This window comes from Gopherus flavomarginatus, chromosome 9, assembly GCF_025201925.1.
Source record: "Gopherus flavomarginatus isolate rGopFla2 chromosome 9, rGopFla2.mat.asm, whole genome shotgun sequence".
In the NCBI taxonomy this organism is placed as follows: Eukaryota; Metazoa; Chordata; order Testudines; family Testudinidae; genus Gopherus; species Gopherus flavomarginatus.
The window spans coordinates 85,295,979-85,310,744 of record NC_066625.1 but is presented as its reverse complement, the minus strand read 5'-3'; the positions used below and the strand labels follow the sequence as shown (position 1 = coordinate 85,310,744).

At 43.8% G+C, this 14,766-nt stretch overlaps 1 protein-coding gene across 1 annotated transcript in view; it reads left to right on the top strand.

The window, feature by feature from the left end:
• The window catches only part of PCSK6 (proprotein convertase subtilisin/kexin type 6), a 117,128-nt gene that overhangs the window by 64,299 nt on the left and 38,063 nt on the right, over positions 1-14,766 (top strand). The window contains 2 exon segments of the mRNA XM_050967462.1: positions 7,557-7,769; positions 13,026-13,126. Coding sequence (XP_050823419.1) covers positions 7,557-7,769; positions 13,026-13,126 — 314 coding nt within the window.

The window sequence follows — 14,766 nt, the reverse complement described above, 5'->3', positions numbered from 1 at the left end:
GGAGGTTTTTCGCCTTCCTCTGCAGCATGGGGCACGAGTCACTTGCTGGAGGATTCTCTGCAGCTTGAGGTCTTCAAACCACAATTTGAGGACTTCAATAACTCAGACATAGGTTAGGGGTTTGTTACAGGAGTGGGTGGGTGAGATTCTGTGGCCTGCGTTGTGCAGGAGGTCAGACTAGATGATCATAATGGTCCTTTCTGACCTTTAAGTCTGAGTCTAAAAGTCAGTATGTGGAAGTGGGGCTACTCCACTGACCCGACATGTGACTGCAGTGAAATACAAACCATGGAACATCTTTTGGTCTGCTGGCTCCTGGAGAAACCATGCACCATGGAAGATAGTGTCAGGGCTACAAACCAGGCCATATCATGTGCCCAACACTGGAAAAAATGATGATTGTGGTGGACAGATATGAAAAGTAGAAGAAAGCAATGTCATTTTATTTCCTTATTCTCTCTCCCATTGCTGATACAGCCTGACATCTGAGAGCTTTTTCAACAGTTGCTCTGCACTAAGTGGCCTTCTTGATCTGAGCTGGCCACAGGGATGGTTTTTCTTTTCTGGGACGTTACCACTGATAAGGACCCATTAATATGTAGCAGAAGTTTGAAGGAGTGATGGGTCCTGGCCTTTGGTTTGCGTGCAGGCATCTCCCTAGACTTTGGAAATGTTAAGAACATTATGATTTATTGTGTAGGAGTACAAACCCAAAGGCAGACCCAGATCCTGCTCTGAGGAGTTTATAATCAGGTGTGGTCATGCACAATGTCCAAGAGTGAGGAGTAAGAGAATGAGAGCAGAGTTGCAGGCAGAGCCTTCAAAGGTGAAGTTTGCGGATTACTTTGATAGATTAACCCCCATCTTCTGGGTGGGTGCTGTATGAAAAACCAGCTCCTTTCATGCTGAGTTTCTCGAGGAGGCACTATTGAAGTATTTTTGATGACAGCCAACTACACAGGACAAAAGACTTTTCTTGGTACCCTTCAGAAATCTACCCTTCTTCACCCACCCCATGGTAGGTGAAAATGATTCTGTATCCAAGGCTTGTGCTGTTTCTGGTACTGTCTGCTGAAGGGGTGGGAAGTGGCAGGGAGGTTTTGGATGGGACTAATCATACTTGTCACAGCTTTCTTGAAATACTGAAGCCAGCTGTTTGGTCCCTTCAGTGTGTGTGGAGGAAAAGAGGCTCCCTGGGGAATCTTAAATTGCAATTGTCTAAGCCTGGTCTTGAGAAATCTCCTGGGACTTTGAGGACAAGCCGGGCCTCTTTCTCAGGCCTTACTTTGGCATATTTGCCTCATTTTTCTTTTAGAAATTTAAACCTTTTGGGGGAGTGAAATTTGGGGAATGTCCCGTTTTTGGCATAAACCCTCACTAAGGGGTTGTCATGATAAAATAGTTTAGCCAGCTAGCCAATTCAGCACCGCTGTGAGGGATTAGACATTGCTGTAGTGAAACAGACGGCCAGCATCTCCTCGTGCATGTTTGGCATCACAGTGTTTATTTTATCCTTTGTAACAATGCACCCAGCGTGACCTTGAGCCCAAGAAATAAGCATTGCAAAACCTAAATTGAAACACCACTGAACTGAAGCAATGTTAACTCAGGAGAACTCCCCTTAACCAGAGCTGAGCTCTCCTCCTGTTGACAGCCGTTAAGCCCATTAAAATGGAGCCCGGCAAAGCTGAAGGACCAAAGTTCTGTCTTCAAATAACCTTTTGAGGGTATATGTATCAGAGACTGACAGGAAAGGAAGCTGCACCTTCCCGTGTAGAGAATCGGTCAGTGAGTTGGGACAGTTGTGTTGCTGAGTCACTCTGTGACCCAGAGCAAATTTAATTATTGCTCTGTGCCTTGGCTTCCCATCTGTACAATCAGGATAATGGCTCCCTAGTTTTGTAAATCTCATTGCAATTTTGGGGTGAAAGTGATGCATAATTGCAAAGTATCATTACTAAAACAAGGACTTTTGCAGAATGGGCCCCAGCCAATGTTAATTTCCTGTTTGGGGCAGTTAGTCTGCAGAGGGCTTAATTGAAGTGTATGTGAAATCTTTCAGTGTAAATACACCTCTACCTCGATATAGCGCTGTCCTTGGGAGTCAAAAAATCTTACTGCGTTATAGGTGAAACCACGTTATATCGAACTTGCTTTGATCCACCAGAGCGCGTAGCCCCGCCTCCCCTCCCCGGAGCGCTGCTTTACCGCGTTATATCCGAATTCATGTTATGTCGGGTCGTGTTATATCAAGGTAGAGGTGTACATAGAATCAGGGAAACAGGCTGTCCCTTAGACTCTTTTTTTCCATATGGAAGATGTGTGATAGAGCAGGCTCCCGCAGCTGATCGGGATTCCTGCAGCTCCCCCACACACATGCGTGCTGCCAATGGTCAGGAAATGTTTTCATCAAGCATTTTCCAAATAACGGATCTTGCTGCGTTTAATTACATCAGAAGCCTTCAGCTCCCTGGAGTAGACACAATTAGATCCTAACAGAAGTTTCTGGTCCAAATTTGAGCCACGTTACCCCTTTCTGCAGAGGCCCCCCTGAAGAGCGGGGAGATCTGAGATCCACCTCTCAGAGTTCCCTGCAGATTGTCCCTTCAGGGGGATGGGAACAAATTGAGGCGGGAAATAACAGGGAGGGGAATTACTGCGGTGCGGGTGGCTGCTTCCTCTCTAACTCAAGTCTGGATGCCTTTCTAAAGGAGATGCTGTAGCTCAACCAGAAGTTATGGGCTTGTTGCAGAAATCGCTGGGTGGGATTCTCTGGCCTGTCATTCAGAGGGTCAGGCTAGATGACTGCAATGGCCTTAAAATCTAGGAATCAATGACTTGGGGGGAGAGGCAGGGGCTGATGGGGTATCCCAACCCTGTAGATCTGGTGTATTCATGAAGGCACCCAGCAAACCTGCCTCTGTTGGTTCCTTTGCTTTCCCAGGCATCACCATTCCTGTAAAAACTGTGCTGCCATTGACCCTATTGCTGTCTGAACTTCCTCTTGAATTTCTATTAGGAGGTCCAATGAGTGCACAGGGGCAGGGGACCAAGTCTGGGAGCATGGCCAATCTCATGGCCCCTACCCTCAAAGCTGCAGGTTGGCCAGCAGGAGAAAGAGGTTTCCCAGGGGGCAGTACTCCCTATCCCTCTCTTGCTTCTAGCTGAGCAGGATGAAAACTCTCCTGAGACCCCTTGGGGACAATTCAGGCCGTTATCATGTATTCACAACCAATTCCAAGTTCCACAAAGCACCTGAGAGCAGGAAACATTTTTTCCCTGCATTCAGGAACTCTAATTGCCAGGCCTATCTTTTTAAATGACTGAAGAAAACCCTTAATTTGCTGGCTAGCTGTAACCTTTAGCCCAAACATGCTGCTGCAGCTGAGTTATGAATCTTTAGAATTGAATTTTAATAGAAATATTAATACAGCCATTATCTCTTAGTGATGGGCCTGTGCCAGCGTAATTCAGCTGCTTGTTGCCACACCTTATTAATTTCTGAGCTAATGGGAAAATATTTATCCTGCGCCCTAATTGGTCTCTTTAAAACGGGAAGGCTGGCGTGCTGGTGTCAAAACCACATCAAATGGGGTCATGAGACCAGGAAGAATCCAGCACAACCTACTTCAAACTGATAATCTACTGAGGGCTTGTCTACATGGTGCATTAGTCCACACCGGAGAGATGTAAATTCTAGTCTGCATTAGCATGTCATGCACTAATGGCCTGCGTGGGCCCTGCTGGCACACACTTAAAGTTCCCTAGTGCACGTTAATGCAGGCCCGTCTTGGCCAAAACCCACTGAAGTCAATGGAAAGACTTTCATTGATTCCAGTGGGGTTTGGATCCAATTCTTATTGCACTATGAAACCCATGCAATAGTTGCCAGCATGCTGTTTGTTAGCAGTGGTTTCATATGGAGATTGGGAGTGTTTTAAGCCTGCTTGCAGAAGTCTTGCCAGTGAGGTGTTTCAGAGCTAAGGAGAGGAGCATTTCTTGGCTTTCAATTCAGTAGGGTTACAGGCTTAGGCTTTCTCTCAGTAATGGCTAGAAAAGACAGCAGGAATTGTCGTCCTGTTATCTCCTCTCTCCCTCCTCTCAGTTAATGCTAGGGAGAAGAGGGGAGTCTTCCATTATTCCTCAGGCAGAAGGAAAATTAATTGTATGTCTGTTGCTGACTTAATATAACCATTGGGCTTTAAGGGCTATCTTATGCCCTGTGCAGCCCAGTTAGAGTCATTATTGCATGGGGTTTAAGTCAGGACAGAATTTGGTCCTATGTACAGAAGACTAAGGATCTGACTGTACCATCTCTTCTCAGCATATTCTGATGTGCAGTGTGAAACAGATGTGAGGCATAGAACTCTGCAAATAATGAATTCTTTTGGTTTTGCTGGTAATTCTGAAAAATTGGGGGGGGGGATTATTTTGGGTTGTACCCAAATTGAAATATTTTTCGAATTGAAAAGTTAAAAATAAAAATTGGTGTCTGTCAAAATGCATTTATTTTTCAATTTGAGGGATTTTTCTGTGTGTTTTTTAAAATGTTTTAAAATAAATTTAGAGGAAGTTTCTAAGCAGAAAAGCAATTATGAATAAAAAAAATTGAAATGTTTCATTTAAAAATGTGGAAACAACGTTTTTGACTTGCTTTGATTTTTTTTATTTTTTAAAGCATAAACAATTTGGCGAAACCAACACAAATTCACAAAATGCTGACTGCATTTTTCATCCAGAAAGTTTCACGCAGCTCTAGTTAGGAGGCCCATGCTTTGAAAATCATGATTAACACTTGAACTTATGCCGTCCTAGCTCTGACATTGTAATTCACAAAGGACTCGAGGAAAAATGTCAATTCCTTACATCCTTAGTAACTACAAAATCAGTGATAAATCTCCCTCTTTGTGTACCTTTCACAACTGGTGACTGATTTCTAGATCATCTGAACAGTGCTTAAGAAAATCTTAGACTATACCCTTAGATGTCCAGCTTTTTTCTGTTTGTAAGTTGATGGATCTTAACTTTTAATAGACAATCAGCTCATTTTGCCTTTTTGCTAAAGCCAGCTTTAAAGAGTGTCAGGTTACAAAATGTTGCACTGCCAAACATCTGTTTCTTCATGGAAGTCCTGCCAGGGCCTGTGGACGTGGAGCCAGCACCTTTTGAACACTCCGCCAAAAACCTGAATTAGGAGGTCAAGTTTTAATAGATCCAGAAAACCCTAGAGACACTTTAAATCCGTGCTAGAAAGTGGCCCGTTGAGGTACCAGTAGTGGTTAACAAAAGGTTCAATACACTTCATATCTAGGTAGAATTATCTGTTGTAGAGAACAGCAGAACAATTTGGCTATCAAGCTGTATTTTTTCCCTGCTGACCTCCAGACAACTCTGTTAATCTTTCCTATGGAAGTAACTCCTTTTGTGGCTATGAGGCAGGCAAGATAATGAAAACCTAACCACAGCAGGAAAGCACCCAATTTACCCTTTGTAGCCAGAGGCAGGGTCAACAAAGAGATTATCAGTCCAGCAGTAGACTAAGACAGGTAATAAACCATCCCTCTGCCTTGAAGTCTCAGAACAAAATACACCCTTGGAGCTGATTCTGCTAGAGAAAGCCTGCTGTCTTGTGATGGGGAGGGAGAATCAGAACAGGATTTCTCTGCAATATGTAGGCAGAGACCTGCCTGGGTTCATTCCAAAATATCCCCCTGACACACGCCAACTCTCTTCCCTGATAAGGGGAGAGCCCAAGACAGTTGGGTACCATCCCCATGACTGTTCCTCCAGCCCTTTCATTACTGTTTTGGGATTGACCATCAAACTAAGTGGGCTTAATACTGTCTCCCCTAAGCGTTTAAGTTGTGGAAAGTGGGTAGAGAAGCAAAGTATCCATTTCAGAAGAAGGCACAGCTTATTTTAAAAGGTACCAAAGTCTATGTCAATCAACCAACATTATGGATTTCCAATAGTAGTGTTAGGAACGGCTCTAGCTTTCCTGCCCAGGTCCATAGCTTCACTGACATTCTCTTTATCCTCCAGCAGAGAGCCCTTAACTATTGATGAGGCACTACTGAAAGGCTGCCCTGCCCTGCAGGTATTGCCAAAAATACACATGGATCATTCATTAGCATGACCTACCTGACATCCCTAAAAGGACAAGTCAAGGGCTTGCATACCTCAGCGTAGTGTCCCCGCAAAGCCTCCCCACTGATGGAGGTGGTAACATGAGAGACATCCAGATCTGCTAACGTTTAACACACTTCCCACCCGACGTCAATGTTTGAGCTGGGATGTGCTCAGCAATGGTGCTGAACCGGCTCTGTCACCGTTGTTTTGCACCTCACACTTTCTCTGATCTTTGGAAATTGTTCTTCTGATGGGCAGGGGTAGCAGTGGGGGGAAATTGTTGCTTTTTAGTGTCAAAACACAGCTCGCTCGCTCTCTTTCACTAGCCTAATGCCATTGACGTCATCCCTCATTAGCACGGGGACAAATGAGAGCCAACTGTGATCTAAATATGGCATTACTGTCTAAATATGACCTAAAGAAAGCTTAGACAAAGATCCTGCTCTATCACATCACCCCTCTGTTCTTAAGCAAGAGCCTAGTGGATTTTCACCATTAGCTGAGGAAGAAGTCCCCTCCTATTAGAGTTTTGAGTGGTCTGATGGAGCCCTCGCTGCTGAATTTCTTTCTCTCCTCTCATCACAATTTCCTTTGGCTCAGGAGAGGCCTTGGTCTCAGTGAGCCCGTATCTCTTTGGGGACTCCAATCCCATTTTCTCACCCAGCAGAATTAAAATCTGGACTGAATTCAGACTCTTCGGCTCTGCTCCTGCAGCAGCTAAGCGAGCTAACTGCGACTGCTTTGCTCAGTGTAGGCTATAAGCTAAAGTTAAAGGAAAGGTGACTGTTAGCCTGCAAGATACACTTCATGCACCTTTCCTCCCTTTCAGTTTTTTCCACCAGAAGTAGAAGGGAATGGAACCACCCAGATTCTTCACGAGTTCTCCTTTTGGTTCATCCTGCAGACCACTGGAGTTGCATGTGTACCATTCAGGGGAGTCACAGCAGATCTTTCCTCTGCTCTGATGTGTGAAGGAAGTAGCTGCAGCTGGCCTACAGCTTTCAGCCCCATTGCTGGAGATGCCAGTAGCCCGAAAGCACCGCTGTGGCGGGCGTCTGCCTGGACCTCATTTTTCAGCCTGGCTGAGGGAGGAGATCCTCAGAACTCCAATACGTTTGCTCTTTGATCATTTTGCAGAAGTCCATAAAACGCCTTCATCCAAGGTGTTTCTGCTTTGCCACCCGTTTGGATAGTTATTGCCTTTAAGAATGCTGGTCACTTTAAAAACAATGTGTGTAAATATTCACTGAGTACAGTAGGGTTCTTCTTTTAAAATGGTTCATTTTAAAAAGGATTGTTAGACCATGGGGGGAGTGGGAGGGGCAGGGATCCAGGATGGTTGTGGGTTCAGCCCAAACCCAGAGTGTTTGAGGTTTATTCTTGGGGATGGTGTGTTTCCTTATAGATGTTTTTGTTCAAATGTTTAGGGTCGTAAGGGTTTGGGCTCCATTTTTGTCTGGGCCTCAGGAAATGGTGGCAGAGAAGGCGATCACTGCTCTTGTGATGGCTACACCAACAGCATCTACACCATCTCCATCAGCAGCAGCACGGACAGTGGGCTCAAGCCATGGTATCTAGAAGAATGCGCGTCTACTCTCGCCACGACCTACAGCAGCGGGGCATTTTACGAGCAAAAAATTGTAAGTTGTATACCCAGCTCCAAGATGGTTAATGGAATTCTACCTACCTGCCATTTCCCCTGTTGTTTAGATTGACTAAATTGCGGAAGGGGCAAAATTATTGTTAAGTTATTCACACTTCTCCTCTTAAAAACTACTGGGCACTGTTATGTGGTGCTGTTGCTATGTTTCACCCCAGAGATGACTGCATTTCAGTGGTGGATGAAATGATTCTAGTTTTCAAAGCACTGTGGGATCCTGCGAGATGAAAGTTGTTCTGTTCAAGTAAATACTGTAGAAGTCCTTACTTCAGTAGACTTTCTCTTTAGGATTTACATTCAGTTTTGGTTTAGATTTTTTTTTTTTTTAATATTTTGTACCTGATCCTGCAGACTTTCAGGCCTATACTTATCTCTGGAGTCAGTGGGGCTTTTTGTGCACTTAAAGTTGAGCTTGTGCATATTTGCAGAGTCAGGACCTTAATTTCGTAATTGTAGGGCCAGATTCTGCTCTCATTTTCTCTGGATTTACACCAGTGAACTCCACTGATGTCTGATGTGCAAAGAGAATTGGGACCCTATTTTTTTTTTAATTTAAGTGAAAAGCAATAAAATGTGCCAAGCTTCCAAAAGTATAGGCTTATGCAGCTAGTGTCCTTTACTGCCCTCTGAAATGAAAGCTTAGGGTTCTTCTAGTAAAAGATCTGAGTTCCTATAATTTTAGCCTGAAATGGGCATTAGAGAGGAAACACGGTTAGACTACTTGCCTAGGACTTCAGAGAATTGTGTTCTAGTGCCTACTCTGCAATATATGGCTAGGCAAGTTACTTAGGCCAGGTCTTCACTACTCGGATTAGCGGTAGTGATCGATCTACCAGGGATTGATCTAGTGTAGATGCGATAAATCAATCCCCGATTGCTCTGCCCTTGACTCCGGAACTCCACCACTGCCGAGATGATGAAGTGGAGTAGATGGGGGAGCGGCGGCAGTCGACCCCGCGCCGTGAGGACGTGAGGTAAGTCGATCTAAGATACGTCGACTTCAGCTACTCTATTCTTGTAGCTGAAGTTGTGTATCTTACATCGATCCCCCCCACTAGTGTAGACCAGGCCTTAGTTTCTCTGGGCCCCGCTTCCCTATCTGTAAAGAGGGAGTAACAGCACTGCCCTACGTCAAAGGGGCGTTGTGAGGATAAATACATTAAAGATTGTGAGGTGCTCAGGTACTACAGGAATAAGGGGCAGATATGTATCACAACAGAGTCCTAGAAGTTTAAAGAAATGCATATGCTCACGTTTGTCAGCGGGCATAAACACTTAAGACCTGTTTTATTTCCTCCCTCCCTCCTCCGCTTCTTCCTCTCCCCCCCTCCTGAACTTCCTTACCTCACAGGAAAAATTTGGATAGAATTCCTTCCCCTTAGCTACTATGTGTAATTATAATACAAGGAAAGGGGGTGTGCTATTATGTCTGGGCTCCATTAGCAGGCATTTAATGCTGACTTAAAACAAAAAGTGTTTGAGTCTGGAGTGAAGGGAAGATCATTTTCAATCTTAAAAGTGATTTTTAAAGCCTTGCTAAAGTATGTGCTGTAAACACTGTGAAATTAAAATGGCCGTGCTATTTAAACAGAAAGCCCTCTATTATTTTGATAGAAGTGAAAGGCCTAGTTTTGTAGTCGCAAATCCACATCTCTTGATTTGCATTATTTTCTGCTAGGAAATTGGTCTGTATAAATTGTGTGAACTTATTGTGATATAAGCAGAATTTGTACTGTGCACTCTGCAGAACCAACAGGGAAAGTCAGGCAGAAGGGTTCAGTAGCACAGCTTTGGCATCCACTTTAAATGATCACCTGAATAAACAAGTAAATATATTTGTTCCTCTTCTGTTAGATCATGCTCTGCTAGGACATGCTTTTGAGTTCTCAAATTGTGTACTTTGAGAAGCAGGATAGGAACACTGGCATATTAACATGTAATTCAAAAGAGCAGCTGGCTGAACCAGTGCATGTTGGAACATGATTTGCAATGTAGTGTACAAGCCTTGTGTTCAGTGACGTTGCTTAGGCTCTGCAAGTATTGACTTGTATTTTTTCTTGATTAGTCACACTAATGTGTGAAAAAGGGCTCTTAGCTCTGATGAATACTTTTGGCAACAATCCCTTTGAATAAAAACCTATCAGGTCCTTCTTCCTGTTCAATTTCTTCCCTTGATAACAACACAATAAAGAATGTTTCCTTAGAGAAATAGTGGGAAACCATCACTGAGTATCAACGAACCATTCTGTGAACAGCTTGGATATTGTTTCACAGCCTTTCAAGTTTGCCCATCACAAAAAATATGTAGTCTCTTAATAGCAAGGTACTGGGCTATATTACTTTCTGTGCATAACCCAAAAACTCAGGCAATTCCAATACTACTTGTCATCACCTCTCATCACTAGAGCTAGTCCGGAATCTTCCATCAAAATGATTTTTTGATGACCATTGCAGTTTCTGCAAAATAAAAATTTTCTGTGGGGAAAATTTCCATGTGGTCCAATTTTTTTGGTTTTTCCATTAGGAAAACCAAAACAAAATATTTGTTGAACAGTTTCACATTAAGCCTCATAGCCTCATGGTGCTGGGTTGCATTATGGGAGTTGTAGTTTGGGTGCCTGATGCTTCCATTCTCTCCTATGGGCCAGGCTCCCAGACTGGACTACATCTTCCATGCAATGCAGTCTCCCTTCTGATTGAGCTGGCTGGTGCATCATGGGTGTAGTCTGACTGGGAGCCCACAAGAGAAAAAGGCATCATGTCCCTGAACTAAAACTACCATGAGGCAATGCAGCACCAAAGGGAGATGCAGTTTAAAGCTGATCTGACTTTAAATGTTTTGTTTCAGGTCAGTCCAACAAACTGAAATGAAACTTTTCAATTTGGGAATATTGAAGTGTTTCATTTTGATGGGAAAATGCCAAAATAAAATGTTTTGCAGTTTCTAAATAGAAATTTTTCAGAACTTTTTATTCCATGAATATTTTCAGTATTTATTTCAAATTTTCCCTCCAGATTTGGGATGAAAACAAATGTAGATGTATCAGGATTTCCAGGTTTTGACCGGCTCTACTCATCACCCTAGCCAAGCTAATGAGCTAGTGAATTGGGCTGAGGATTTGAAGACGACGAGTACAAACTATCCTTAGGTGTTCAGAAGAAGTGGTTCCACTGAAAGGCACGCTAGACACACAATATCAAAAAGGTGTTATACAGAGTTCTAGCCACACCCTCCCCACTAACCTTAATGATACTCATGCAGCAAAAAAACACTGCAACAGTTTGCAAACATGATTACTATAGAGAGCAATCACTTTGGAAATTTGACATACATTTCTTCTGAAGAATAGATTGATATGAAGGTTTGCCACCTTTCTTGCTTCTGGTATTTCAGCATGTGTTACAAAGCAGGGAGTTAGATAATGCTGGGCAATGCAGCAAGTTTTACTTTCTACTGCCAAACAGATTGAGACACTGGGATTGCTTTATGAAAAGAGGGATTGTTGGTCAGGACACCATAGGTATTTTTTGCTTTAACTTTCACCTGGGCAGTCACATCATTGATGAAACAGGTCCCCAAAATCATGAGATTGACTTTAAAATCATGGGATTTTTAACAGTGTGGGAACAGGTCTTGATATAACTTCTCATCTGAAGAACAGCCCATCTAACAATGCAGCACTCTCCGAGGGATGTATTAGACTATTAGCTCAAGCCCTGCTGTGGGACTTGAATCTTCTGGCCTAAAAGTAAAGGTGCTGCTGACTGAATGTATGCAAGTATCAGCTTCTCTATGGGCCAGATAGTTCAGACAGTATATTTGCAAGTGGTGGTGGTGACTCTCAGTATCCTCGTAGCTGGTGATAGCACAGCATGCAGATTTGCCTGCCCTGTAGCTCTGGCCAGCAGTCAGTTGGCTATTGTTCCCTGGGGCCCAGTGGTGACTGAAAGGGAAAAGCTTGGGTTTATTATTGCAGTAACGCTGATGACAATGTCCCTCCGCACGACATGTCACCAGGCAGCATGGATACTCATTTTCCATAGGCAGCTTTCTCCAAATTCACAGTCCTTGACAAAACAGTTTCCCCCTAGCCCCAAATTACATTGTCATTGTTCTGCAAGGTAGTTAAAGTAAAACTTAAGCTGGGAATGTCTAAAACTCATTTGTTTATCATATGTCCATTTTCGCTGTACCAGGTGTCTGGGGCCCTGTGCACATCTTAAATGCTCTGTGCAGATTGATATCATTGGGACTTGTGCACATGCTTAAAGTCTAAGTGCTGTCCCGAATTGGGGCACTTTCCTGAAGTGGGGCCTTCATTTTGTCAGATTTTCCAGTTAGCATTTTTCATGCTTTCTCTCATCCTCCCTCACTCTCCCAGGAGAAGCTCCCTGTGTGCAGCCCTAGACAAATCTCACGGTGCGCCTTCAAAGCCTCCTTTGTCATGATGCCTACAAAAAACTTGGCAGTTAGTGTGCTGTGGCTGCTGCTTATTATACTGTTCGTTATCACCTCATTGTTCGACTCATAAGACTGGAAGGAACCTCAAGAGGTCACCTAGACCTGGTCTACACTGTGGGGGGGGAGGTCAATGTAAGATACGCAACTTCAGCTATGGGAATAGCGTAGTTGAAGTTGACACATCTTATTTCAACTTACCTCCCATCCTCACGGCGCAGGATCGACAGCCACGGCTCCTCCATCAACTCCGCTACTGCCGCTCGCCCCGGTGGAGATCTGGAGTTGACGGAAGCGCGTTTGGGGATCAATATATCATGTCTAGATGAGACACGATAGATTGATCCCCGATAGATCGATCGCTACCCTCCGATCCGGCGGGTAGTCTGGACATACCCCTAGTCCAGTCCCCTGCACTCATGGCAAGACTAAGTCAGTTGGCTCGTGCTTCCACCTCTTGTCTCTTAACTTCTTAGATTATTAGCTCTTCAGACCAGCTTTTTATTATGTTTGTATAGCACCATGCACAACAGGGACCCGGTCCCTGATTATTGCGCCTGTTCCCACCAAACATGTACTTTCTCTCTGTGGCTCATCAAGATCATGACTTTTCAGGCAGTGTCTGTTCAGATGCATCTTAAACAAACTCTGATCCTTAAGCTCTAATTGGTGCATGCAGCTTTCTGTCTCTGACGGGGATCTTGGACTGTTTTGTGATCGTACCGTATAGAAATCGGCTCATAGCACCATAATTAGCTGCAATAATTTTGTCGTTAGGTTACCACAGATTTAAGACACGGTTGCACAGAAGGCCATACTGGAACCTCCGTGTCTGCACCCATCGTCACAGGCATCATCGCTTTGGCTTTAGAAGCAAAGTAAGTTAACTCCTGCCTTCCTTGTTGGCCACTTTCTGTATTGAATGTTTATGTAACCAGAGCCAGAGAAGAGATGAGAGAGGCTTTTTACTAGAGCTGACTGGAATGGGAAAATGATTTAATGCTAAATGGCAAAATTGTTTCCATTTTGCTAGGTTTTATGTGGGTCCATTTTGTATTTAATATTTTTAAACAACATTTTTACTGAACTAGTTCTTAGCACATTTCTTTTACCGAACCCCTGGCTTTCTGTAAGACAACACAGTTTTCAGTGAACTAAAATTTTTGATAACTATCTCAAAAATGGTTTCCATAAAAATTGAGGTTAAAAATGTTGCAGAGAGTTTCATGTGAAATGGAACATTTCTGTAATGTTGTCAGTTTTTCGCAAAACATTTCATTTGTGGGAGGGAGAGGGGAAGGTAACTTTTTTCAACCAACAAAAAAAAAAGTCTTTTAGCGCAAAACATTTTGACTGACTCTACATTTTTACAGGTTTCAGAGGGGTAGCTGTGTTAGACTGTATCAGCAAAAACAATGAGGAGTCTTTGTGGCACCTTAGAGACTAACAAATTTATTTGGGCATAAGCTTTCGTGGGTTAGAAACCACTTCATCGGATGCATGGAGTGGAAAATACAGTAGCAGGTATATATACACAGTACATGAAAAGATGGGAATTGCCTTACCAAGTGGGGGGTCAGTGCTAACGAGACCATTCAATTAAAGTGGAAGTGGGCTATTCTCAACAGTAGAATACCAAGGGAGGAAAAATCACTTTTTTGAGAAATCTACATTTTTAAAAAGCTATGGTTGGAAAACTGAAATCTCTCCCCAAACTCAGCCCCTCCTTTCCATTTAAATCTCTTTTGCTCTCCTCCCTACCCCCTCTTGCTCTGTACAGATAAACTTCATGATATAAGCTGAAGATCATAAAACCTAGATTGTAGCAGACCAGAGAGGGGGACCCCCTCACTGAGTGTGCCCTGCCACTAACCTTCCTTTTTCGAGCAGGGGGCTGTTGAATCCAACAGTTTCTACTGTATCACGTGAGCAGACAGGAAGGTCTGTGAAATAGCCAGGACCCCGACAGTGAAGGGTGGGTAGATCCAAATAAAGACCTTAAAGTTCAGCAGTATCCAGTGCAGATCAGAGTAATGTGCTCCCAGGGGGAGGTACCATCTAGCAACTGGGATAGCCTCGTTCTGCACTAGCTACACTTTCAGGATGGATGTGAGGCGCATTCCTTGGAAAGTGGCATTTCACTCCTCATGCAGCCGCTACCTACAGGGGCATTGCCAGACCAGTTCTCCGAGTCTGTGCAGTTAAAGGGCCCTGCTCCCATTGATGCCTGGGGCAAAGCTCCGATTGAATTCAGTGGTTCGGGATCAAGTCCAAACAGAATACACTCGAAACTTAGCATAACACCAACAGACCCCGGTCTTCGGGATCAAACCTGGGACCTTTTGTGCATGAGCCAAAAGCCACATGGCTGTTAGCTAAGGCTGTTGTAGACTCGTTAATCCCTAGGTGGTCTCAGTGCCACTAGATGGGACAGAGCGCCACACTCAGGAGGTGTGTGGATTACACCAGCATTTTAAAAGGTGCCACTCTCCCTCTAAATGCAGCCTTGGCATCTATA